Here is a 24,069-nt window from a genome sequence, read left to right as displayed (position 1 = left end):
AGATCTTCTGTCCTTTCCTCCACAGAATAAAGCAGCTGTTAATCTCTAGTGAAGCCCGTTGGCTGCATGGCAAGAGCATTTTCTACAGCTTAGGAAACAGGAATAGCCAAATGTTCTCCCGGCCTGGATGCCAAACAAATTTGGGGATTTGTGGCAAACCCCTCCTGCCGCTCAATGGCTGAAAAGCAGTTGCAATTAACAGAAATTAAGATAGCAGAGCAGGGCTTTCACTATGTCTTATCCTTGGTTCTTACACACCAAGAGGTCTGCCAGCAAGGCTGTGCATGTTGACTGCAAAATGACCTGCAACATTACAAACACTGTTGTATGAAGTGCCCCCCCCAGCATATTTATTTCTCATTTGCACCCCATTCTTCAGCCAAAAAGTCTCCCAGGGTGTCTTAAGTGCAATTGGTTAAAATAAGACTAAACTCTCCCCACAGGCTTTGAATATAAAACAAAAACCACAACTTACAAGGGAAAAGGGAGAGGAAAATAATCCAGTCCTTGAACAGTTGCTTCTAGAATGCGCAGCTAGCACAGCTGAGGGCCAGGAGATGCCAGGCAGAGCTGGTCTCTCAGTAAACCTGACAAGAGTGAGCCTCCTGTTTCCCGTTTCTGCCACTGAGGCAGCCTGAGGGAATGGCTGCCCCCCCCAGGTGCCAGTTGGGGCGAGGAGGCCCGATGAGGCTGGGCTCATGAAGTCAATGGAGGGGAGTACTGCTTAATAGCTCTCTCTCACTGCTTTGCCTTTGTGATGAGAAATGCCTCCTACAATGCAATTACAGTGGTGCCTCGCAAGACGAAATTAATTCATTCCGCAAGTCTCTTCGTCTTGCGAGTTTTTCGTCTTGCGATGCACGGTTTCCCATAGGAATGCATTGAAAATCAATTAATGCGTTCCTAGGGAAACCGCCTTCAGACCAGGTCCGGGGACAGTCTGTCCCCGGACCTCTTCTGAAGGCTGGGGGGGGGGGACAAGGGCTTTTCTTCCCACCCCCAGCATTTTAAAAAACCCCGGGACAGCGGAGGACTTCTCCGCTGTCCGGGCGATCTTAAAATGCTGGCGGGCGGCATTTTAAAATCGCCCCAGGACAGCGGAGGACTTCTCCGCTGTCCGGGGCGATTTAAAAGCCCCTGGGAAGGCAGGCAGGGGGGACAAAGACTTTTGCCCCCCGCCCGCCTTCAGAAGGTGTTCCCGCCCCCCGCCCCGCTTCGGAGCAGCGTTCCGAAGCGGGGCGGCTGGGGCAGGTGTTCCCGCCCCGCTTCAGAGCAGCGTTCCGAAGCGGGGCGGCTGGGGCAGGTGTTCCCGCCCCCCCCCCGCCCCGCTTCGGAGCACCGGGAGAAGCGATCTCCCCGCAGCCCCTTGCTTCAAAAGAGGTCCGGGGGCAGCGGGGAAGAAGCGCTGCGCTTCCCGCTGCCCCCGGACCTCTTTTGAAGCAAGGGGAGGTGGGGAGAAGCGATCTCCCCGCAGCCCCTTGCTTCAAAAGAGGTCCGGGGCAGCGGGGAAGAAGCGCTGCGCTTCCCGCTGCCCCCGGACCTGGGGCTGCGGGGAGAAGATCGCTTCTCCCCGCCACCCCTTGCTTCAAAAGAGAAGACCCGCTGTCCCCGGGGCAAGCTTCGTTTTGCAAAGCAAGCCCATAGGGAAATTCGTCTTGCGAGGCAACCCGAAAACGAAAAAACCTTTCGTTTTGCGAGTTTTTCGTCTCGCGAGGCGTTCGTCTTGCGGGGTACCACTGTAGTTACTTCTTTATTATGCCGCATTACCAGAAGATTGGCAGCAACGGACAAAAGGTTGGTTCAAATACAACGACTTAATAAATCATGGCTAGTTCTTTGGGCGTTCATTCTGCACGCCTCTCCTTCCTTTCCCTCAACAGCACTTTCATCTTGCTCTCTTTCAACCACACTTTCCCGTTACGGCTGAAACGAGGTACCCTGGTTTGCTGCACAGTGTCAAAGCCTCTGTTACAAGCAGAGAGCGTGCAGGCCCTGCACTTCTGTCCTGATCCTCTGGCTTGACAAGTAATAATAGGCTTGATGCTTCAGCCCCGGCCTTTTTTAAGGTACAGTTTCCTGTTGCATCCGAAGCAGGGGACTGTGGCTTTAACACAAGCACAGTTCAAAAACTACCGGCTTAGTGTTTTCAAACTCTTCTGCGAAAAAGAGCACCTCTCTTTACATTGCATGATCAAGAAAAAGAAACTTTTTGTCGGACTGGAACACTTCCTCACCTCGCTGGAGGATTAGGGGAGCTCATTTGGGATCACCATTCCTCCTGCCTCCTTCCCCCCCCCGCCCCCATGAAAAAAAAGCTGCAGCTTTGTGACTTTTTAGTTGAGAGAAAAGACAAGTATGAGGAGACATGGCCGAAGTTTATAGAATTATGCAGTTCTCAATTCTTGCTTGTACCCAGGACTGTATATTCTCTGCAGTGAGCACACCATATTTCGGAGCACTATAGCTCTCGATTTAAAAGCCACAATCACAAACCTCTCCAAGAAGCTGTTCCTACCCCCAGCTAGGTTCACACTATGTAATGAGGCAGTAAAAAGCACATTAATTTTTTTCATATGCGCAGGTGGTATTGACCTAATCTTTCAAGTTTGCAGAGCAGGGTTTGTGTAATGCCAAGACTTGTTTCCAGGGGGATCAAGTTTTTAATTTAGCTGTAGCACTCAAGTTTAAAGCTGTCAAAGCAGTAATTACAACACACCAACCCAGTGAACAATTCCGCTATCCTTTGAGACTTCACAATTCACCACATAAATAATATATCATGCCTGCTTGAAAACTCATTTGAAGTGTTTGCCTATGTGCGTACGGAAACATTTCCACTCCACACCCACCCACCCAACCCATTTTAAGACTCAAACCTAATAAAACATTACTAGCTTAACCTTATCGCTGCAGAAATTAAAGGCCAGGAAAGAAGACATCTTACTTTTAATTAAAAGACACCATTCCAGAGATTAGAAAAAGGGCTCGTTTTATATGGTTCCACTCACCCCCCCCCCCACTGCTGGCCAGAATCTCTTAAGAGAAGGTTTGGGGAGGAGGCTTGAAATAGTGGTTAAAACTTTGAGGGCTGAGAAATTTATCCATTTATGGTATTTATATCTCACCTTTTAGTCTAAGGAGTTCAAGGTGGCATGCATGGTCCACCCCCTCCTCAGTTAATCCCTACAATGACCCTGTGAGGTAGGTTAAACTAAGAGGTTGTGCCTGGCCCAAGGTCACACCCTGTGAGCTTCATGTCCGAGTGGGTATTTGAACCCTGGTCTCTCCCAGGTCCTAGTCTGACACTCTAACCACTACACAGCACAGGGTCAGGTAGACTTTGCATATACTGAATCCAGACTGGGGAAAAAGACTTGGAGTGGCTTCAAGATGCTTTCTAGTTTATGATTCAACACCCAGCATTTTGAAATCAAGGATTTGGAACTCTCTAAATTTTTAAATAAAATTCAAAATGCACCAGAAGTCTCTCCAAACCACAGTTTTGTTTCCAATCTCCCCTATTTGCCTCCAGTCTCCTTTGCTCCAGTTTCTTTCAAGGAGGACTCCCAGCACCAGAAAGGGAAATGGAGCAGCAACCAGCTGTTGGCCTCCTGGCTTGTGATATGTTTCCGGAGAGCTTAAGTGCAGGTCTAAGATGTCTGCGTGAAGGTTCAATTTTAAACAGGGCTTTTAAAAAATGTTTATCCTTTTTTGGCGGGTGGAGGGAGGGAGTTGGATTGTTTAAACTGGATTTTTAATTAAAGGCCACTTTTCCAGGTCAATAAAAAAAGCTGTGGTGCTGGTGGTAATCTCCTGAAGCATTATAGAGAAGGCTCCATCGGTCAGATATTACACTGCTTTATTGCTTTGCTAATGTGGGGTCAGGTAATGGAATCCCATGAGAACATAAGAAGAGCCAGCTGGATCAGGCAAATTGGCCCATCTAGTCCAACGTCCTGTGCTCAGTGCCCCAGTGGGAAACCAGTAAGCAGGATTCGAGCACAAAAGATCGCTCTCCTCCGCCTGCGGTTTACAGCAACTGGAACCCTCTTTATCTCCGATAATCCCCATCCTTAGAATTGCTAGGCAGAACATCCAAGTGTGGCCCACCTGGGAAATCTTCCACTGCAGTATTTCACCACCAGATCTCTGCTGTTTACTCAGTTCTCAAATGATGAATATGCATCTTCCACAAACGAGAAATGATGCTTTCTTTAGGAAGCATGAACATTAAAATTTCTCTACCCAATTGACCACAAACCCTTCCTCCTGGAAAGTTCAGGACTTTGTGTTTGGCTTTTATTTACTTTCTCACACACAAATACACCCACACGCCTTCCACGAATAAACATTCATTGTGTAACGTGAAGCACATTAAAAGCTCTGTTTAGCTGGTTTCTTCCTATGCATAATTGTTTAGAAAATATATGGCAGCAGAACAGACTTAAATTGCCACTCTTCCCCTCCCACCACCACCATGGGTATGTAGTGCAATCTCCATGCCTGTCTACTCAGAAGCAAGTCCAGTGAAATCTATAGGGCAGGGCTGCAGCCTTAATCATCCTTGATGAAAAGCAACCTAGCCCTTGTAAAATCCCTTTGCAAGGAATAAGCACCTCAATCCTAACTCAACTGAGGCTCTTTGCTGGGGGGGGGGCAGGGGAGAGTCAGAAATCGGTGTACTGTTGGCTCTGCCATACCTTGTGGAAATGCTCAATGAGGATCTCCACCACAATGTTCTGAAACTTGATGTTCATCATCGCAGCGACAGTGTCCTCCTGGGCTCGCATGAGTGTGGGGCCAAATATGACCCCCATGTTAGATGGAGACATCAGGTTCTCCTGGCTGTGTTCACACACGCTGTCAGGAGAGGAAAAAGAAAGCAAGAAAATTAGGGTGGAAATCAGAGGAGCATCTGATCGGGGATTCTGGAGCCAAAATTCCATGAACCGCAAGGCTTGGTTTCCCAACTACAGTCATACCTTAAGTTGAATGTGCTTCGGGTTGAACACGTTCAAGTTGTGCTCCACGGCAACCCAGAAGTAATGGAGCACATTACTTCCGGGTTTTGCCACTCGCGCATGTGCAGATGCTCAAAATGACATCACGCGAATGTGCGGAAGAGGCGAAACGTGACCCGCGCACACGCAGATGCGCCGTCGCGTCTTACATTCCATTCGGGATGCAAACGGGGCTCCGGAACGGATCCTATTCGCATCCCGAGGTACCCACTGTACAGCTGTTCGTGGACAGGGAGAGCCTGACCACTATATGTCGTGCATTAGTAACCTCAAAGCTGGACTGCTATGATGTGCTCTATGTGGGGCTGCCCTTGAGCCTGGTTCAGAAGATGCAACTGGGGCAGGGTACTGCAGCCAGATCAGTGGCATGGCTAGGGCTTTTGCCACCTGGGGCGGATACCGAGTTTGCCGTCCCTCTTGCTGTTCCTCATCTGGGAACCCTGCTGACTTGCCACAGCCCTCCCCTCTGCTACAAGTGTATTTCCCTTCTGTCCTTGATTCCCAGACTCCACCTCTTTGCTTTACTTGTATTGCCATACCAGGCTGGAATAGGAGAGCTCAAGTACTTTTAAAATAAACATTATGAATAGCAGCAGCATCTGACTTGCTGACTTGTAGTGCAGGGGGCAGGATCTCATACAACTCACTGAATACAAGAATATATGTGCTACCATACTGTACATTTTAGAAAACTATGACAAACCCATAAAAACACACTAATAGTTCCCCTTCTTAGTTTATGACAATATGCAGCATCCCCAGCTTTTGGAGAATTTCAGCCAGGGCTGAGACTCCTTGAGGGGATTGCTGGAGACGGAAGTATAAACACTCATAGCCTCAAGTTCCAGAACACTTGCTGTGCACACGAAGGCAGACTCCCTTCGAGCAAACTCAGACTTCTACAAATCCACCAGAATAATCATGGCAACAGGTACCCCCTACCCATCCTATGGTTGTGATTATTATTACTTATATATTACTTTTCCATCTGCCTTCTCTCTGGGGCAAAGGTTGCTACCGTAATCTACCAAACCCTTGGCACGTGTTTAGAGAGTGGCAGAACCACCACACTGGGGGTCTGAGAGAAAGACTGTGACCTCTTCCTCCCCTCTTCCTGCCTTCCCTCCACCCCCAAACGTGATGGGCTGTTCCACCGCCTCCTCGGATCCCCAGAACAGCATTAAGGCCGTAATGAACTAAATAGCAGACAACAAAGCACAAAAGGTCATGGGCTGCTCAGGCACGACTTCCTCAGGGAGAGTCTTTCTGCCTCCTCACTCTCCCTTCCCGCCAGCCTACATGGCACCCCCCTCCCGGCCCTTTAACCAAGCAATAAAACAACCACGGAGCCCTCCTCATGCTTGAAATCTTAGCTGCTCCCTGCTTTCCTCCTCCATTCAGCCAGTGGGGACCCCATCGCCCCCTGCTTCCCCCGCCACCCAGTTTGTTATGCCCTCTGCACCCCACTTCCCCCACCAGTGAGCCAGACTGTTTATGGGAGCTTCTGGTCGAGGATGTGCTGGCTGCCCAACTACTACAGAGCCAGGCTCAAAATCCTTGCATTAATTCACAAGCCCTGAACAGCCTTAGGGACCTTGCCTGAGTACTTACAACTCAAAAGCTGAGATAACCTGCAAGAATGTTGCTGGTCATTCCCTGAGTTGGCAAGGTTCATTTGACCACAAAAGGAAACCAAGCCTTTATTGTCAGCTGCCCAGTCCTGTCAACTCTCTGCCGTTGGAGATTTAGCAGGCCCCTTTGCGCCAACTTTTAAAACATCCGCTGAAACCTTTTCTGTTCTGCAGGCAATTAAGAGGACAATAGCCCACAATGGGCTATTGATGCCTGTTTTAAATTTATTTTTGTTTTAAACTTGTTTTTATTCTTTCGTGACATTTTTGTTTGGTCTTTATCTTTTTAATGCTCTAAACTATATGGTGATTTAGCAGTATATGGATATTCAAGCACGCAAGCAAACAACCCCACCCCTATGGCGAAGCATCATGGGATTCTTCTGCATTATTATTCATTAATAGAAATATATTAAAGCAGTTTACAGTAATAAAAACATAAAAGCATACAGTAAAAGCAAAAAGTTAAAAACAAACACCAGTAAACCATTGCGGAAGGATGTCTTCTTAATTGCCTGTAAACACCTGGCAGAATATAACTTTTCAGCAGGCTTTTAAAAGTTGGCACAGAAGGTGCCCACTGAATCTCTAGTCACAGTGTTCCACTGCACTGGCCCAATGATGCCCAGTGTTATCAAATGAGCCTCTCCAGCTTATTTTGTGTGATGGGGTATCAACGGAGGGAGGTTAAATTACTGCATTAAAACGTAAGAAGAGCCTGCTGGATTAGGCCAATGGCCCACTCAGTCTAGCATCCTGTTCCCACATTGGGAACATCCAACCTGATGTCCCAATGGGAAGCCTGCAAGCTGGACATGAGCACAGCAGCACTCTGCCCACCAGCAATTCCCAGTTACTGGTATTCAGAGGCATACTGGCTCTGACAGTGGAGGCAGAACATACTCTTGCAAACTCTAAAAATGAAACTTACAGACATTTCAGGTGCACCTTCAGAAAGGTGGCAAAAAAAGTAGATTTGACATCCTTCAGATGTATACGTGGGTGTCTACTGCTGTGCTCCCACCTGTTATTAATTCTTTTTTCTTTACACAAGCACTTTTGCTTGAGCAGTTTTGATACTTTTGTGTAATGTTGGAAATTTTGATTGCTTCTTTAAAGTTCAAGCCAATGCTTTAAGCAAATGTTAATGGGTTTGGTCATAAACCAGCTTGAGGCTGTGGTTTAATAAATTTGCAAAAAGTAAAGGAAGAGGCAAAAAAATAATAATGCCAGCAATGTCAAACCCATGCGGGGAACATGTCCCAGGTAAACCACAATTCAGTGGCTCCCAAACTCATTTGAGGGCCCTGGGACCCTGTGTTCCAGAAACTCATCCCCAGTGCACCCTACTCTATGAAAAACATCATAGCAGAATTGCCTGCCCAATAAAATTCAAAACATTAGCGATTAATTGCAAAACCCAATTAAAATGATTTAGCTTAATTAATTCAACAAAACTGATAGACTTGATCCACTGATGCCAGGTTTTCGAAGTACACCGGCAGTGCCCGCTCCGCCACCTCCTTGTGTCTTAGAGCTCCCCTAGGTAATCCCCCAACCCACAAGGCAGATCCCTCCGCTATGAGATCCACCCCCCTAGTTGAACATGCCTCTTTTGCACCAAAAAGGAGGACAAGGAGACACACTGAGAGAACCCACCGTGCGAAGGGGAGCATGCGCTCCCCATGAGGCAGGTGGCGAGCAGGAGACCCGGAGGGGCAGTGACTGAGCTGTGAGGGACCCCGGCGGTGGTGCTGCCTGATGCCTGTGCACAACGCCTCCTGACAGCGTCACTTCTTGCTCCACCTCGGACCCCCGCAGCGCTTCGCTCGCCGCCTGCCTCGTGGGGAGCACTCTCTTCCCTGCGCGCAGTGAGTTCTCTTAGCGTGTCTCCTTGTCCCCCTTTACAGCGCCATGAGCTGGCTGTGTCTTTAGTGCTCACCACGTGCACTAGCTTGTTGCTGGTAGTGGCGGCAGTGGAGGAGGTAGTGGCAGCAAGCCAGAAGCCAGAGAGCCAGCAGCAGTAGGGCAGGCCGGATTTAGGACCCTGGCGGGCCTGATCCAGTCCGGGGGCCGTAGTTTGCCAACCCTGAGCTAAGTGCATCATCTTTCCACCTGGCGCTCTTGAACCTGTTTGCAGAAACAGAATGGGACTTGAAAATAGCAGCCCAGGGCTCTATTGCCCAATGCTGAAAGACCTTCTGTCTTAGTCATTTGGATTGCTGGTACTCTGGGGTTTGGAAATTGCCCTCCTTGAAACGTACCTCGTAAACTTAAAATAACTAAAGGGCAGAGCTTGAAAGATAGGCTTTTTTGGCTTTATGGAAGTATATGCAAATGCCTGGTTGTTCTAAGGCTTTGTAGAACAACAACAACAACAACAACAACAACAACAACAACAATAATAACAATAATATTTAATAATTTATTTTTTATGCCCCGCCCATCTGGCTGGGTTTCTCCAGCCACTCTGGGTGGCTTCCAACACAATATTAAAATACAATAGTCTATTAAACATTAAAAGCTTCCCTAAACAGGGCTGCCCAGATGTCTTTTAAAAGTCTGGTATTTTTTCTCTTTGACCTCTAGTGGGAGGATGTTCCACACGGCGGGTGCCGCTACTGAGAAGGCCCTCTGCCTGGTTCCCTATAACTTGGCTTCTCACAGCGAGGAAACCGCCAGAAGGCTCTCAGCGTGGACCTCAGTGTCCGGGTAGAACGATGGGGGTGGAGACGCTCCTTCAGGACCGAGGCCGTTTAGGGCTTTAAAGGTCAGCACCAACACTTTGAATTGTGCTCAGAAACATACTGGGGGCCAATGTAGGTCTTTCAAGACCGGTGTTACGTGGTCTCGGTGGCCGCCCCCAGTCACCAGTCTAGCTACCGCAGTCTGGATTAGTTGTGGTTTCTGGTCACCTTCCAGGTCGCATAGAGCGCATTGCAGTAGTCCAAGCGAGAGATAACCAGAGCATGCACCACTCTGGCGAGACAGTCTGCGGGCAGGTAGGGTCTCAGCCTGCGTACCAGATGGAGCTAGTAGACAGCTGCCCTGGACACAGAACTGACCTGCGCCTCCATGGACAGCTGTGAGTCCAAAATGACTCCCAGGCTGCACACCTGGTCCTTTAGGGGCACAGTTACCCCACTGAGGACCAGGGAGTCCTCCACACCTGCCCGCCCCCTGTCTCCCAAGAACAGTACTCTGTCTTGTCAGGATTCAACCTCAATCCATTAGCCGCCATCCATCCTCCAACCGCCTCCAGGCACTCACACAGGACCTTCACCACCTTCACTGGTTCTGATTTGAAAGAGAGGTAGAGCTGGGCATCATCTGCATATTGATGGACACCCAGTCCAAACCCCCTGCAGCTTTATGTAGACATTAAAAAGCATGGGGGAGAGGATGGAACCCTGAGGCACCCCAAAAGTGAGGGCCCAGGGGTCTGAACACTAATCCCCCACCACCACTTTCTGAACACGGCCCAGGACGAAGGTGCGGAACCACTGTATAACAGTGCCAACAGCTCCCAGCTCCTCTAGACGGTCCAGAAGGATGTTATGGTCGATTGTATCAAAGACCGCTGAGAGATCCAGTAGTGGGAAACAGCTCTCACCTTTGTCCCTAGCCTGCTGGAGATCGTCAACCAGCGCAACCAAGGCAGTTTCAGTCCCATGATGAGGCCTGAATCCCGATTGGAAGGGATCCAAATGGTCCGCATCCTCCAGGCGTGCCTGGAGTTGTTCAGCAACCACCTGCTCAATCACCTTGCCCAAGAATGGAAGATTTGAGACTGGGCGATAGTTGGCCATACTGGCCGGGTCTAAAGATGTTTTTTTAAGAAGCGGTTTAATGACCGCCTCTTTCAGCAGGTCTGGGAATGATCCCTCACAGAGGGAAGCATTCACCACCCCGCAGAGCCCATCGCCCAGCCCTTCCCAGCTTGCTTTTATTAGCCAGGATGGGCAAGGATCAAGGAGACAGGTGGTTGGTTTCACGTGTCCAAGCAGCCTGTCCACATCCTAGGGGTAATGGATTGAAATTGATTCCATGCAACTTGACCTGACAGGGCTCTAGCATTCTCCCGCCCCAGCCCTGCTCCCATGGTGGTGTCTAGCTCCTTCTAAATATGAGCAACTTTATCTGTCAAAAACTTTGCAAAATCCTAACAAAACCAATAAAATATGGAAGGAGGGGGAGGATTTCAACAAATCTTTGGAGCCAATGAAGCAACGAAATCTATGCCAGAAGACTGAAACCAGAAAGAGGAAAAGGCTGGAGGTTATAATCTATATCACACCCAGCAATTGCACAATGAAATTTCAAATTGTCAAAACCAGGCATATTTTCCTCTGACAAGCACTTAAGAGTGGTGCTTTGTTGGAGGAGGAGAAGAAAAAATCACATTTCTGGAAACAATCAAACCCTCCTGCTCTGAAAGCCAAGGCTTGTTGTCACACATCCTCCTTGCCGTATCAGAATTGCAACAGCCTCCCTTTTCTAGATTATTATTATTTATTAAACTTATTGGTTTTTTATTTTATATAAGTAACTCAAAGTGGCTTACAACAATAAATAAATACTGCACCCATGAAAAACAAAATCTAAAACATCTTCACATTTTTAAAAACTGGACTGAAATGCAAACACACCTGCACAAAAAGCCAGAGGCCTGACAAAAGTCTGCTGCCACCGACAGTCTTCCTGGGAAGAGAATACCACAAGTGGGGTGCCACCACTGAAAAGGCCTCATTCTCATGTTACCACCCTCCAGAACCCCTGAAGAGGAGGAACATGAAGGAGGGCCTCAGGTGATGACTGCAGGGTTTGGGTCAGTTCATATGGAGAGAGGCAGTCCTTGGGGTATTTGGGTCCTGAGCCGTTTAAGGCTTTATAGGTCACACCCAGCACTCTGAACTGGAAACTAATTGGTAACCAGGGCAGTCGGGGCAAGCTGGCGTTATGTAACCATCATGGGCAACCCCGAAGCAGAGAAAGGATGTGTTAGGCCATCACCAACAGCCAAGACTCTGAAGGGTCTATAGTTCAATCCACACTGCACCACACATACACATCATGAAGGCAAAATCCTGACAAGCAACCCTTCTGTGGAAGGCGACTCTGACGGAAGTCACATGTCAACTGTGGATGGAGCCTAATGCTGGCAGTGGGTGTGCCCAGAGACAAAAAAAAAAAAAAAAAAAAGAGCACTGTGTCCAACCCCTTCCTTCTCTCTCCCCACCCCTTGTATAGATCACTCTTGCTGGAGTCCTGATCATTTGCAGGGAGCTTCTGGAATCAGGCCCAGGGCACAGTTGAGCAGAGGTCCGCCAGCTGCCAACCCCCCTGCTTTACACTAGGAATCTTGCATAGAAACGCCAACTTACTGGACCAGGTGCCTGATGATCATTTCTAGCATCTCTCGGTTTTTGTCAGGGAGTTTATAGACAAGGGAATGGATCGCCCCCAGCCTATAATCCAGGTTGTCAGACTCTAGGAAGGAAAAAATAATCAGATTTTCAGTTTGAGGTAAATACACAGAGGCTTCGCTTCTGGTGCAAACAGCAGCTGCTGTGTGTGTGTTTAAGCAGGACACGTCAATTGGTGGAGTTACATTGTCTCTCCTCACTTCCAGATTGTGATTCAGGATCCCCCAGGGTTGCTGCTTTCAAAACAAAAATTGTGCGAAGTAACTCAATCTTTTAGCGTAGCAGCATCTACTGACATCAGGCAGGCGCCACCTGTTAAAACATTTTTATTTTGGCAACTCTACCTAGATGTTTACAAAGCTGGGGTGAGTTCTAATCTGTTTTTCGTCTTTTCACATTTTGGGAAGTCTTAAAATTATTGTTGTTGAATTTATTATTATTATTTTACTTCTACCCGTTGAAATTTTCTTATTGGTAGTTTTACTATTTTATCTTTTTTGTAAACTGCTTTGAGGTGTGTTTAGGGGGGAGGAACCCCCTATTTAATACATATTATTTAATACATAAATTGTATTAAATAATAATAAATATTAACTGTAACAAGCAACAGCTGCCCTTGGCTGCGATGAAAATCAGTGGCACAATACGATTTTGCTAAAATGTTGCTGAGGGCAGGGAGGATGGAACTCAAAATACAAGCAGTTTCTTATTTAGACACAGCTCATAGCATTTGAAAAAGAACTGGGAAGAACAGAGAAGTCAGAGACAGCTAAAAGAGGGAATTGTTGATGGCCCGGGTTAAGTTTTCAATATAGTTTCCCCCTCCTTGTCTGTTTAGCCTGGAAGAGACTGAGGGGTGAGATGAGAACCATCTTCAAATATCTGAAGGGCTGTCCCATGGAAGATGGAGCAAGCTTGGATTGATGGAGCTAGCTTGAATCCAAGGCTGGATTCAAACCAATGGATTCAAATGGAAATTTTGACTAAACTTCAGGAAGAACTTTCTGACTGTAAGAGTCATTTCAGCAGTGGAACTGTCTCTCTTGGAAGGTTGTGGACTCTCTTTCCTTGGATGTTTTTAAGCAGAGGTTAGGTGGCCACCTGTCAGAGTTTCTTTAGCTATGATTCCAGCACCTCCAGGGGCTGGACTGGATGAGCGTTGTGATACCTTTCCAAAGCCCCATTTCTACCACCTCACCATTTAAACTAGAAGAATCCTTCACTCTTATGCATGCATTTTCCCATGCAGCTCTGAGTCTCCACATAAACACCATGCTCTCCAGCTGTTTTGGACTACAACTCCCATCAGGCACAGCCACATAACGCTGGGATGATGGGCGTTGTAGTCTAAAACTGGTGGAGGTTAGAAGGATTGATTGATTGACTGAAACTGTCCTCTCCCAGGGTCCTGGCTCTGTCCCAAAGCACCTTCGAAGCCAAGGTGCAGAGGTCGGAGCCTCCTTGCTGAGTGATGAAAGGCCTCCAAGATGCCTCTGCGATTGGCCACTGTTGAGCCAAGGAGAATCTTCTGACAGTAAGAGCTGTTTTGCAGTGGAACAGACTCCCGTGAGAGGTAGTGGAGGTTTTTAAGCTGTATGATCTAGCTGAGATTCTTGCATTGCAGGGGGTTGGACTAGATGATTCTTTGGGTCCCTTCCAACTCTACAATTCTATGATTCCATGCTATTTTGCCTGTATGGCAGCATGGGGCTCACGTTACATGTCAACTGGGGGGGGGGGAAGAGTGCAGATTCTCCTTGGCTAGACATCTCTCTGTCCTTCAATCAAGCCCAGAGCTCCAGGCCATTGATCTCCACTTGCCCCAGCTCAGCACAGAATGCAACCTTTCACCACCTGTGGCAAGTCTGTGCTGCATCTCACCTCTGCTCCAGATCAGCTGGGCTCTTGTGAGCCCAATGATAGAGATTGACCCTAAGATAGTACAGTGCGAAGCTTAATTTTTGCAAATTTCTTCAGTGAGGGGCTTTTTAAAATATGTTCTTGGGTGTGAGGGATTACAACCTGCTATTAATTGGATAACATTTAGCTTGTTAAGTTTACGTTTAATGAAGAAGCACATAAACCGCTTTCAGAAAACCAAGGAATTTGAATTTTACCTTCTGCAAATGTCAGGTGATGATAATTAATTAATTAATTAACAAATATTAATATTACTTTGCAAGTACTTGGCAATCATTTTTAATGATCGCTATGTGATTTTACACACATTTTACTGGCCAAGCAAAGATAAATTGTATTAATTAAACCCGTGGGACAGGATGCGAGAGGATAAGTTGTGGATGCGCTCTTGCACTTGCTTAAGGAAGCCTGTGCTTCAAGCTAGCTTGCAAACCCGCGAAAGCACTCACAGAGAAACAGGGAGAGGAGGATGGATGTTGAAAACGGGAAGCACCAGGGAGCTCATTACAGCCAGCAGGAGTTCAATCAAGATGACCAGATTCTTGATTTATCCACTCATTTAATTAAATTGTTGTCCGGGCCTAGTAATACAATACTGTGCAAATTTGGACTGTCTACCTAATTGAAAGGTTTCAGAGTTAATTAACCATGCTGCTTTGATTGTCCATGGAACAATCAATTAAAGGGGGGGGGGCATTGGCCATGACGTCCTCAAGTGAGATTTGCTGTTCTTGCCCTAGATCAGTGGTTCTCAAAGTGGGTAGTACTGCAAGGGGCAAGGGGGCAGCAGGGGAAGCACCGGAGGTCTATTGACTATTAGATGTTGAAAAGCAGGTAACACGAGATCAAGTCCATCAATTTTGATGAATTAAACTCAATAGTTTTAATCCGATTTTGGATACATGTGCAATGAACTGTTACTGTTTCAAATTTTATTGCGTTATTATCTTCCTTAGTAGGCATACACAATACAAAAAAGAAATTTGGGGGGGCAGTTGGGAGGAGGAGGAAATATCCATTTTGGGAGGTAAGTAGTAGGACCTGCCTTGGTTTGTATGAGAGGAGAGAAGGCACATGTCCCTGTTTTCTATGTGCTATCACCTCCTTTACAGAACATGAGAAAGTGGTTCTTCCTAGGCGCTTAGCACAGATCTAACATTCCAGAGAATAGAACCTTGTCCTCATCAGGCAAAGGAGCTCACAGCCTCCAGAAAACTACTCTTAATAGCAGCTCACCACCCCCCTGCTCCCAGGCACTTACTGGCAGCTAAGATCAATTCTTTGTGAAGCTTATACGTCATGACAGGTTCAGAGAGATTCCTGTGGTGGGGGGAAGAAAGAGAGAGTGCAATGCGTAAGTTCCATAGGAAACAGGGAGGCACAGCTGTGCTCTACTCAATCTGGAACAATTTGTATGTTGTTGTTGTTTTAAAAAATCTCAATAAATTCCATCAAGACCACTCTATGTCCAAGGCCCTGGTGATATGAGTTGAAGTTTCCTTGTTTCATGGACAGGGACACAGCTCAGTGGAAGAGCTCCTGTTCTGCATGCAGAAGGACCTCGGTCACTTCCTCAGCTTCAGGTGAGCGTAGCTGGGAAAGATTTCCACAGACACCTTGAGTGGAGAGAATTGGGCAAATGGAGCAGCCATCTAAGGCAGTACTCACAGGATAAGACAAGTGCAGTGAAACACAGGAAAGCTGTTTTTAACCAGCTCCATGCCCTCTGTCCACCCACTCTGTGCAGATTAGCTAGATAAAGGTCAGATATTTAGAAAGCAGAAACTGAGAAAGAAGAACCTACCTGAGGTAGAACTTCAATGAGCTTGTAATTGTCTTGATGTCCCAGTCACTATTTTGGAAGTCCACATCCCCTGGGCACTTTGGGTCTGGAGAGAGGAAAAGAGAAGAGGCAAAAAAAATATAAAAGGTTTAGAAAACAGACTAGAAAACCACCGTTTGTAACTTCTTGTTCTGTGAAGGGAAGCAATTAAAACATTTCAGCCTCAACAGTCTGAGAAAACCACAGTGTTACACCACCTTCCCCTGGTGTTCCACTTGAAATTTGCTCTCCTTGTTATTTTCATTTTATTGTTCCCAATGACAACCCCAAATGGAATCCTTTTTGGTATTGAAAGAAGGCCAAGGGGGAAGCACAGAGAATATCCAGCACATGGTCCCCGTGATGAGATTCATCCAAGCGACCACAACATTTTTGTGGAAGGGCAAAATACTATATTTAATGGAGAAAGTGGCACCCCCAAATTTCCACTGGGGGTGGGGGGAAGAATGGCTCAAAAGTGTGAGCAGGAGAGCTACCTGGGGCTCTCCAAAGGACAGGTGCATCTCTCCACTTCCACCACCCTGGGTTATTTATTTACTTACTTATTTATAAAAAATATTTAGATCCCACCGTATCACAATAATATATCAGGGCAGTTTACAGCAGTAAAAATAATATAAAAACATACAACGGAAGCATCAGAAGTTAAAAGGAAAGAAGTTAAAAACAAATGCTGGTAACCCAATGTGAAAGGATGTATACTTCATTGCCTTCATTGTTGTTGGCTTCAGTCTCTCCTGCAAGACGAGGGAAGAGTTTTCTTGATTGTTGGTCCAAAGGCTTTGTTCAAGCCTTCATATATTTGGTGAGTGCTGCCGCTGTCAGCAGTGAGTTGAACGCTCCAAGGCAGCTTTAGTAAGTAGTCGTTGGCACACTGTCTGGCAACCCACTGGGTATCACTTTCTCAGTGTAGAAAGCGTCTTTCAACAGGGTAGTCCACTGTGTTTTGCAGCAATAACAAGGCTCCGTGTCTTTTATGCCGGCCTCAAACCAGTCGTGGGTCTGTTGTTCTCTTTGATTGCCTATATCGTAGGTTGCCTCTTTGATGCAGCTCCACCTTGCTTTGATGCTGTCAGCTCAGTAGAGCTTGTTCAATGGAATCATTCACAAAGTTCAGGTATGACTGTTCAGACAGTGTTGATTTGAGGCCACACTTTCTGCTTGTATCTTATGCCAATCAGGTTGAGCTTATTAACTCGTAACTGCTGCCTCCTGTATTGCTTTTGCTGCATTTGCAGCACCAAAGTCACCTCTCTGGGGTGCAAGCCTGTGCAGTGTGTATGGAGGTCCTGGGCTGCCCAGACAACAAGACCCCCTGATGTGGTCCAAAGGAAAGGAAATCAATACATTTGGCACCAGGAGTTTCTGGAAGGAGGTATACAAGACACCATTCAGTCACCTAAATAGACTCCACTCTGGATACTGCACACAGCTGGTGGAATAGAAGTTTTCAGCAGGTGGTTAAAAAGTTGAAGCAGAAAGTACCTGCTGAATCTCCAGTGGCAGAGAGTTCCACAGGACTGGGCCCATGACACTAAAGGCTTGGCTTCTCACTGTCACCAAATGAGCTTCGCCAACTTGGCGAACAACCAACGATGTTCTTCCAGATGATCTCAGTGATCAAGTTGGGATACTATAAGGTTCAGGTGAAGTTTACCCTGGACCTAGGTTGTTCAGGGCTTTGCAAATCAATGCAACCTGGCTCGGTAGTAGATGGGCCGTGAAGTGCAGCTGTTTTAACATTGGTGTCGCATGCCCTCAGCCAGAAGCTCCCATCAGCAATCTGGTTGCAGTGCTCTGCACCAGCTGGAGCTTCTGAAACAGGCCCAAGGGCAGTCCTACACAAAGTGCATTGCAGTAATCCAGTCTGGGGGTTCCCAGTGGCCACACTAGAATTTGCACCTAGAATTTCTAATCCATTGCAGCTCTATGTTTTGTTAGTGTCAAGTGGGATTGATGGTGCCAGAAGCAGCAGCAGTAGCAAACTGGACAACCAAACCAAAGCACATTTAACAAACCCCAGCAGAGTCTCTCGATAGAAAGCACACAGAGCTATTTGCCCAGAGGAAAGTCAGGAGGACTATTAACAGCCATCAAACACACTTTGTCCCATGTAATTAATCATCGGAGAGTGTGACCCTGCCTTGTACAACTCAAGACTCTACAGGAATCCAATATAACAATGGCAAGGGAGAGCACAGCCAAGTGTTTTGAAACAAAAAAAAAGGGCAGCCAAGGAAGTAGGGCTCTTACAGGAATCAGCAGGCACTTTGCTGATTGGCAATAAAAAGGACCTGCTCAGAAAGTGACGGGGAGCCGGGAGATTTATTTCTTAGAAAGTGTCAATATTAACACCATCATAGCAGCCAGCTGGCCCTGACTCCAAACAACCACCTGGCTTCCAGAATGATGTAATGGGAAAGTGTTGGCAGACTAAGTCCCCTCCAGCCTTCATGCAAAGCCACCCACTAAGATCTTGAAAGAGTGGTGCCATGATTACTTTTTCTAAGCCCAAGCCCTCCTCACAGTGTAAGAGCCTGCTGGATCAGGCCAACAACCCATCCAGGTTACGTTCCTGTGCTCACTGTGGCCAAATGGTCCCTATTGACCCAAGAATCCAGATAGACTGCCTCTGGGTCTGGAGGTTCCATAAGAGCATCAGAAGAGCCCAGCTACTGGACCAGGCCAATGACCTATCTAGTCTAGCCTCCTGTTCTCACAGTGACCAATCGGGGACCCCAATCGGAGACCCACAACCAGGGTCTGAGCACAAGAGCACTCTGCCAACCTATGGTTTCCACCAATTAATATTCAGACACTTTACTCAGTCTGGCTTTGGAGAAAGAGCATTGCCTCCTTTTCCTCTATGAATTGGTCAAATCCTCTTTTAAAGCCGTCCAAGTTGGTAGCCATCACTGCTCCACGTGGGAGCGAGTTCCACTGTTTGCCTATGTGCTACATCAAGAAGTACATAATTGTATCTGACCTGAATCCTACAATGTTCAGCTTCATTGGATGTCAAATTGGGCAATGATATCCAGGAAAGGTGTCCGAAAACACAAAGACCTGGCAGACAGACAAGGCACTTTCCAAAATCTCTAGCAGATTATTTGCTGGGCGTGTAAATCAAAATAACCTGCATCAATCTCTGTAAATGTATCCACCTCTGCTTCTTAACCTCTGTTGTTTTCCTACTGTTGATTCTACCATTATTACAGTTGTGATACGTGCATCTTCCTTATATTAATTCCCAGTCTAACGTACATTTATCTATTGTTATGTATGCTTTCATTCTTACTGACATTTTTCAAAACATTTATCCTCTTAGAAATATTCACATTTCCACAAACTCCCTCCTCCTGCTGTCCTGCCCTTAGTTGTTGGCATCTGTCTGTCTTGGGAGACCATGCAGGAATGCGCTTTTGGGGGTGAAGTCAAACTGTTGGAAGGTTGCAGTGTCTGCTATGGCTCTAGAGACTGATACGGGATAGACATGTTTCGTTGCAGCTGGGGCAGATGAAGGCGTCCAGTTGTGCTGCTGCAGATGCAACATGGCGTTTTTCTCTCTGTGCTCCTCCCAGTGGTCATTCCTCCTCTGGTCACTGCTGTAGTTATACAACCTGACAGTCTGTCTCCAGGCACTGCAGTTGTCTGCAAGGGACTCCCACACAGCAGGGTTGATGTTGCCCACCTTCATTTGCAGACATCTTTGTAATACAGAGTTGGTCTGCCTATGGGCCTGGTGCCTGAAGCCAACTCCTCATGGACCCTTGGGGGTCCTGCCATCTTCCATTCTGTAGACGTAACCAAGCCAGCACAGATATTGCTGAGACAAGAGTGCGAACCTGCTGGGAATGTGGGTTTGGGAGAACGCATCTTTGTTTGAGACTCTATCCTGCCATGTGATGCCCAAAATCTTCCTGACGTAGCACATGTGGAAGGTGTTGAGGCATCGTGCTTGGCGGTTGTAAGTTGCCCTGCACTCACTTCCATAAAGCAGCGTGCTCAACATGCAAGCCTGGTAGACCTTCATCTAAGGAATTGGACATTAGCATCACATTCTCCAATACCCTTTTGGAGAGGTGAGCCATTGCCAGAGCTGCCTTGCCAATACGCTTGTCCAGCTCAGCATCAATGGAGAGGCTGCTGGTTATGGTAGAACACAGGTAGACAATGAGGGAGGAGGTGAAATTTCAGCACTCTTGTTGGGATTCTGCCCCAGCCTGAGAATTTACCACATGCCTGATAGTTCACAGAATCATAGAGTTGGAAGGGACTCTGATGGTCATCTAGTCCAACCCCCTGCAATGCAGGAATCTCAACTCAAGCATCCATGACAGATGGCCATCCAACCTCTGCTTAAAAACCTCCAATAAGGGAGAGTCCATGGCGTTCTTCAGCTTGCCAAGGGAGGGAGGGACATCTAGGTTTTCCAAGGCAGGCAGAATCTGGATGCTGTCAACTGCTGTGTCAGCGACCATGTTTCCCTGGGAGCTGAGGTCTGTGACAATCTCTCTTGACAAGGTGACGGTTTCCTGACAGCTAGCCCAAAGGCTTTCTTCATGCCCCACTTAAGATTAATTTACCGTATTTTTCGCTCCATGAGACACACTTTTTTCCTCCTAAAAAGTAAGGGGAAATGTATGTGCGTTTTATGGAGCGATTGCAGGCTGCGCAGCTATAGCTGAAGAGGCTCCGTTTCTCCTCTCGCTTTGCTGGAGAGGCGCTGCGCAGAGAGGGAGAGCTGTGCAGCACCCCTTGTCTAATCCCCTTTTGAAGTCACCCAAGCTAATAGCTGTCGCTCTGTCTTGTAGCAAGTTCTGTCTTTTAACCATACGTTGTCTGTCCTGATCTCCTACCTAGCAGCTTCCTTGGATATGTGGGGGGTGGGGGTGATATAAATATCTTCAAGGTTCAGGATATCCTGATGAAACCCTTCAGTTGTTTATTAAATAGTTTAGTACAACATTTGATTCAGAATATTTTTTTTCTTGTTTTCCTCCTCTAAAAACTAGGTGCATCTTATGGTCGGGTACGTCTTATAGTGCGAAAAATATGATAAACTGAGCAGCAATTGAAACTTTAATAACCTGACTCTTAACTCATTCCACATAGCTCTAATTCTGATAACTGGTTGTCCCTTTTTCCCTGGGGTGAAGGGAGTGTGCAAACTGCAAATAGTTTTTGTGTTTTTGCTTTTCTACATGCTACTGGTTTTCTACCATTAAAAAAAAAGAATACCTTCAAACATTAGCCTATTATCTGCAAGCCATTCCTGCTCTGAAATATAGTAATGTAAGAGCATAAGAAGAGCCAGCTGGATCAGGCCAATGGCCTATCTAATCCAGCATCCTGTTCTTACAGTGGCCGAATGGGAAACCACCAAGCAGGCTTCGAGCACAAGAGCAGTCTCCTCTCCTTATGTTTCCAACAGCTGGGATTCAGAAGCATTGCGGCCCCCAAATGCAGAGTAGACATCAACAGCCACTCTCCTCCATGGGTTAGTCTAATCCTCCTTTAAAGCCATCCAAATTGGCAGAACTCTTAGGTTTGAGCTTGCATCCAGAACCTTCAGATTTCCTTATTTAAAGCCCCTCTGTCTTATTTTCTGACTTCTGAAAGCTTGCTGCTCTCTGAATTCCAACAGTTTCAACTACAGTTTCTCTAAAAGCCCCACCAGCCATTTATTTTTTCACCCTCTTCCGAAATGTCAGTATCTTGCTCTCCATGTGCACATGCCTTTATCAGGTTTGATGGCCTGCTTTCTTCCTAACAGGCTGGGAAGCCTTGTGTCGTTCTGCAAGCTTTATTTCTCCCCTTGGTCTCAAGAAAATCGACTCTCTTGCTCAATCTACAGCTGCCCTTCCTCCCAAAACCCACAGCAGTTGTGAACCATTAGCTGCATCCCCACCCCAACTCCCCATTTGTACTTCAACTCTTCAAATATTCTGCACTTGACCAAACTCCCCCTTTTGCATTTCTCCATTTTTTTGGTGCTCCACGAAGCACCTCCTACCCCTGAACTGTGTCAGATGGACTATAGGAACAACTGTTCAAAATGGATGCCTGAGTTTGGATTTGTGTGTGTGTGTGTGGTGTGTGTGTGTGTGTGTGTGTGTGTGTGTGTGTGTGTTTAATATAGAGATCATAAGCTTTGGGCAGTCTTGCTTTGAGTGTTTAGAGTGCCTTTTGGACTGAAGTGTAGGGTACCAAATGCATTCTTTCTCTCTTTCAATCTCTCTGTTCCAAAGATTGTAGGCTGAACATTTATCCCTCTGAAGATATTCAGACCAAACGTGAAGACAGGCATAATTCAAAGCAATCTCTCTTTTTCCCTTTCCAAATCTGCAAACTTGGTCAGGTTATGATTGAGCCACCCTACAACTGAAAAGATTTGTAGTGTCTTGGGGAATGCCAATGAAACACAAGATCCGAAAGAGTCCTCTGACCAGCAGATCAACAGGGAGAAGAGATGCTGTAAAAACCCAGTTCTCTTGTGCATCAAGGCCCCTTATTTATTAACTTATTTGTTGCATTTATATCCCACCTTTTTCTCCAAGGAGCTCAAGGTAGCATACATGGCTCTCCCCTTCTCCACAACAACCTAGTGAGGTAGGTTAGGCTGAGAGGCAATGACTGGCCACCAGCGTCATACGCAGGGAGTTTCATGGCTGAGTGGGAGGATTTGAACCATGGTCTTTCCCAGGTTCTAGTCAGACATTCTAACTGCTATACCACAAGCAACAGAAAATTACAACAATATGAAAATCATCCTTAAACCACCATGGTAGTCAAGTTCAGAGTACAATGTGAAGATATAATGTCAAGCCCTCCTTCCTACAATCCTTATTGGGCAGGCCCTCTCTGTCATGGACTGGCTGGATGCAGAAAAGCAGTAGGAGGCACTAGCCGGGGAACCTGCTAGGGAACCCCCAGGGGTAGAAGGCTCAGAGCCAGGGGATTGGTGGTGGGACAGTGATGAGTAGTCAGAGGGAGAAGGAGCAGACTTGGAGGAGGTGTCAAAAGCAGAAGAGACAACAGGGTTTTGTGAGCAGGGGGATGCTGCAGCAGAGAACAGTTCATATTCCGAGGCAGAAGCAGGGGCTGGAGAGGAATGGATCCAGGAGAGAGAGAGGCTGGCTGCTGAAGAAGCAAGGGAGTCACTCCCTCCTGCTGTAACCAACCCCACCCCCACCCCTGGTTTCCTAAAACTCACAGACAAACGAAACAGACAGAGCAGATAGTGGTTGTGTGAAGACACAGCCTAAGACTGCATGGGAAAGACTCTGGAGAGGAGAAGTCCTAGTGGGCACTGGGAAGGCAGGGACCTTCAGCCCTTGCAAACGCTTCATCGGGGCAAGACCTGCTAGAAAGAGTTGCTGAGACCACCGGGCTGGAGCTGTGGATTGTTTCACTGAATAAAGAGTTAACTTCACTGGCCTCAGATGATTTATTGCTCCATTGCTGAACTACACTTGGGAGCAGCCACTGAGAAGGCCCTCTCCTGTTTCCCCACCAAGCAGGCCTGTGAGGGTGGCCAGACTGACAGAAGGGCCTCCCCTGAAGATCTCAAAACCCAGGCGGGTTCATATGGGATGATACAAGATTCAAGGTGACCTTAACAGATTGGAGAACTGGGCCCAAAATAACACAGTGAATTTCAACAGGAACAAAGGTAAGATTCTGCACTTAGGCAGAATTAACCAGCTGCACAAATGTAAGATGGGAATACCTGTCTTGGTGGTAGGGCATGTGAAAGAATCTAGGGGTTTTAGTAGACCACAAGCTTAATGTGAGTCAACAGTGTGATGCAGCAACAAAAAAGAGCTAATGCTATTCTAGGCTGCATCAACAGAAGTCTAGTTGACATCTGAAGACATCTGAAGGCAGTCCTGTTTGGGGAAGTTTTTAATGACTGATGTGTTAATGTATTTTTAATCTTTTTTTGGATGCTGCCCAGAGTGGCTGGGGAAACCCAACCAGATGGGTGGGGTATTAATAATAATAATAATAATAATAATAATAATAATAATAATAATAATAATAATATCCAGATCAAGGGAAGTCATAGTACAGTGGTGCCCCGCAAGACGAACGCCTCGCAAGACGGAAAACCCGCTAGACGAAAGGGTTTTCCGTTTTGGAGGCGCTTCGCAAGACGAATTTCCCTGTGGGCTTGCTTCGCAAGACGACAGCCCATAGGGAAATCTCCGGGACAGCGGGGAAGC

At 46.9% G+C, this 24,069-nt stretch overlaps 1 protein-coding gene across 3 annotated transcripts in view; it reads right to left on the bottom strand.

The window, feature by feature from the left end:
• Positions 1 to 24,069, bottom strand: part of OPHN1 (oligophrenin 1) — a 136,448-nt gene that overhangs the window by 27,445 nt on the left and 84,934 nt on the right. For all 3 annotated transcript variants that reach the window (XM_082208531.1, XM_082208533.1, XM_082208532.1), the window contains 4 exons: positions 15,803 to 15,887; positions 15,260 to 15,318; positions 12,037 to 12,142; positions 4,701 to 4,860 (listed from right to left, as the gene is read on the bottom strand). In XM_082208531.1, coding sequence (XP_082064657.1) covers positions 4,701 to 4,860; positions 12,037 to 12,142; positions 15,260 to 15,318; positions 15,803 to 15,887 — 410 coding nt within the window. The remainder of the gene's footprint in view (positions 1 to 4,700; positions 4,861 to 12,036; positions 12,143 to 15,259; positions 15,319 to 15,802; positions 15,888 to 24,069) is intronic.

The sequence above is a fragment of the Podarcis vaucheri genome (assembly GCF_965113315.1).
Source record: "Podarcis vaucheri genome assembly, chromosome: Z".
Taxonomy (NCBI): domain Eukaryota; kingdom Metazoa; phylum Chordata; class Lepidosauria; order Squamata; family Lacertidae; genus Podarcis; species Podarcis vaucheri.
The sequence above is the reverse complement of the archived record's forward strand: the minus strand, read 5'-3'. Positions and strand labels throughout refer to the sequence as shown.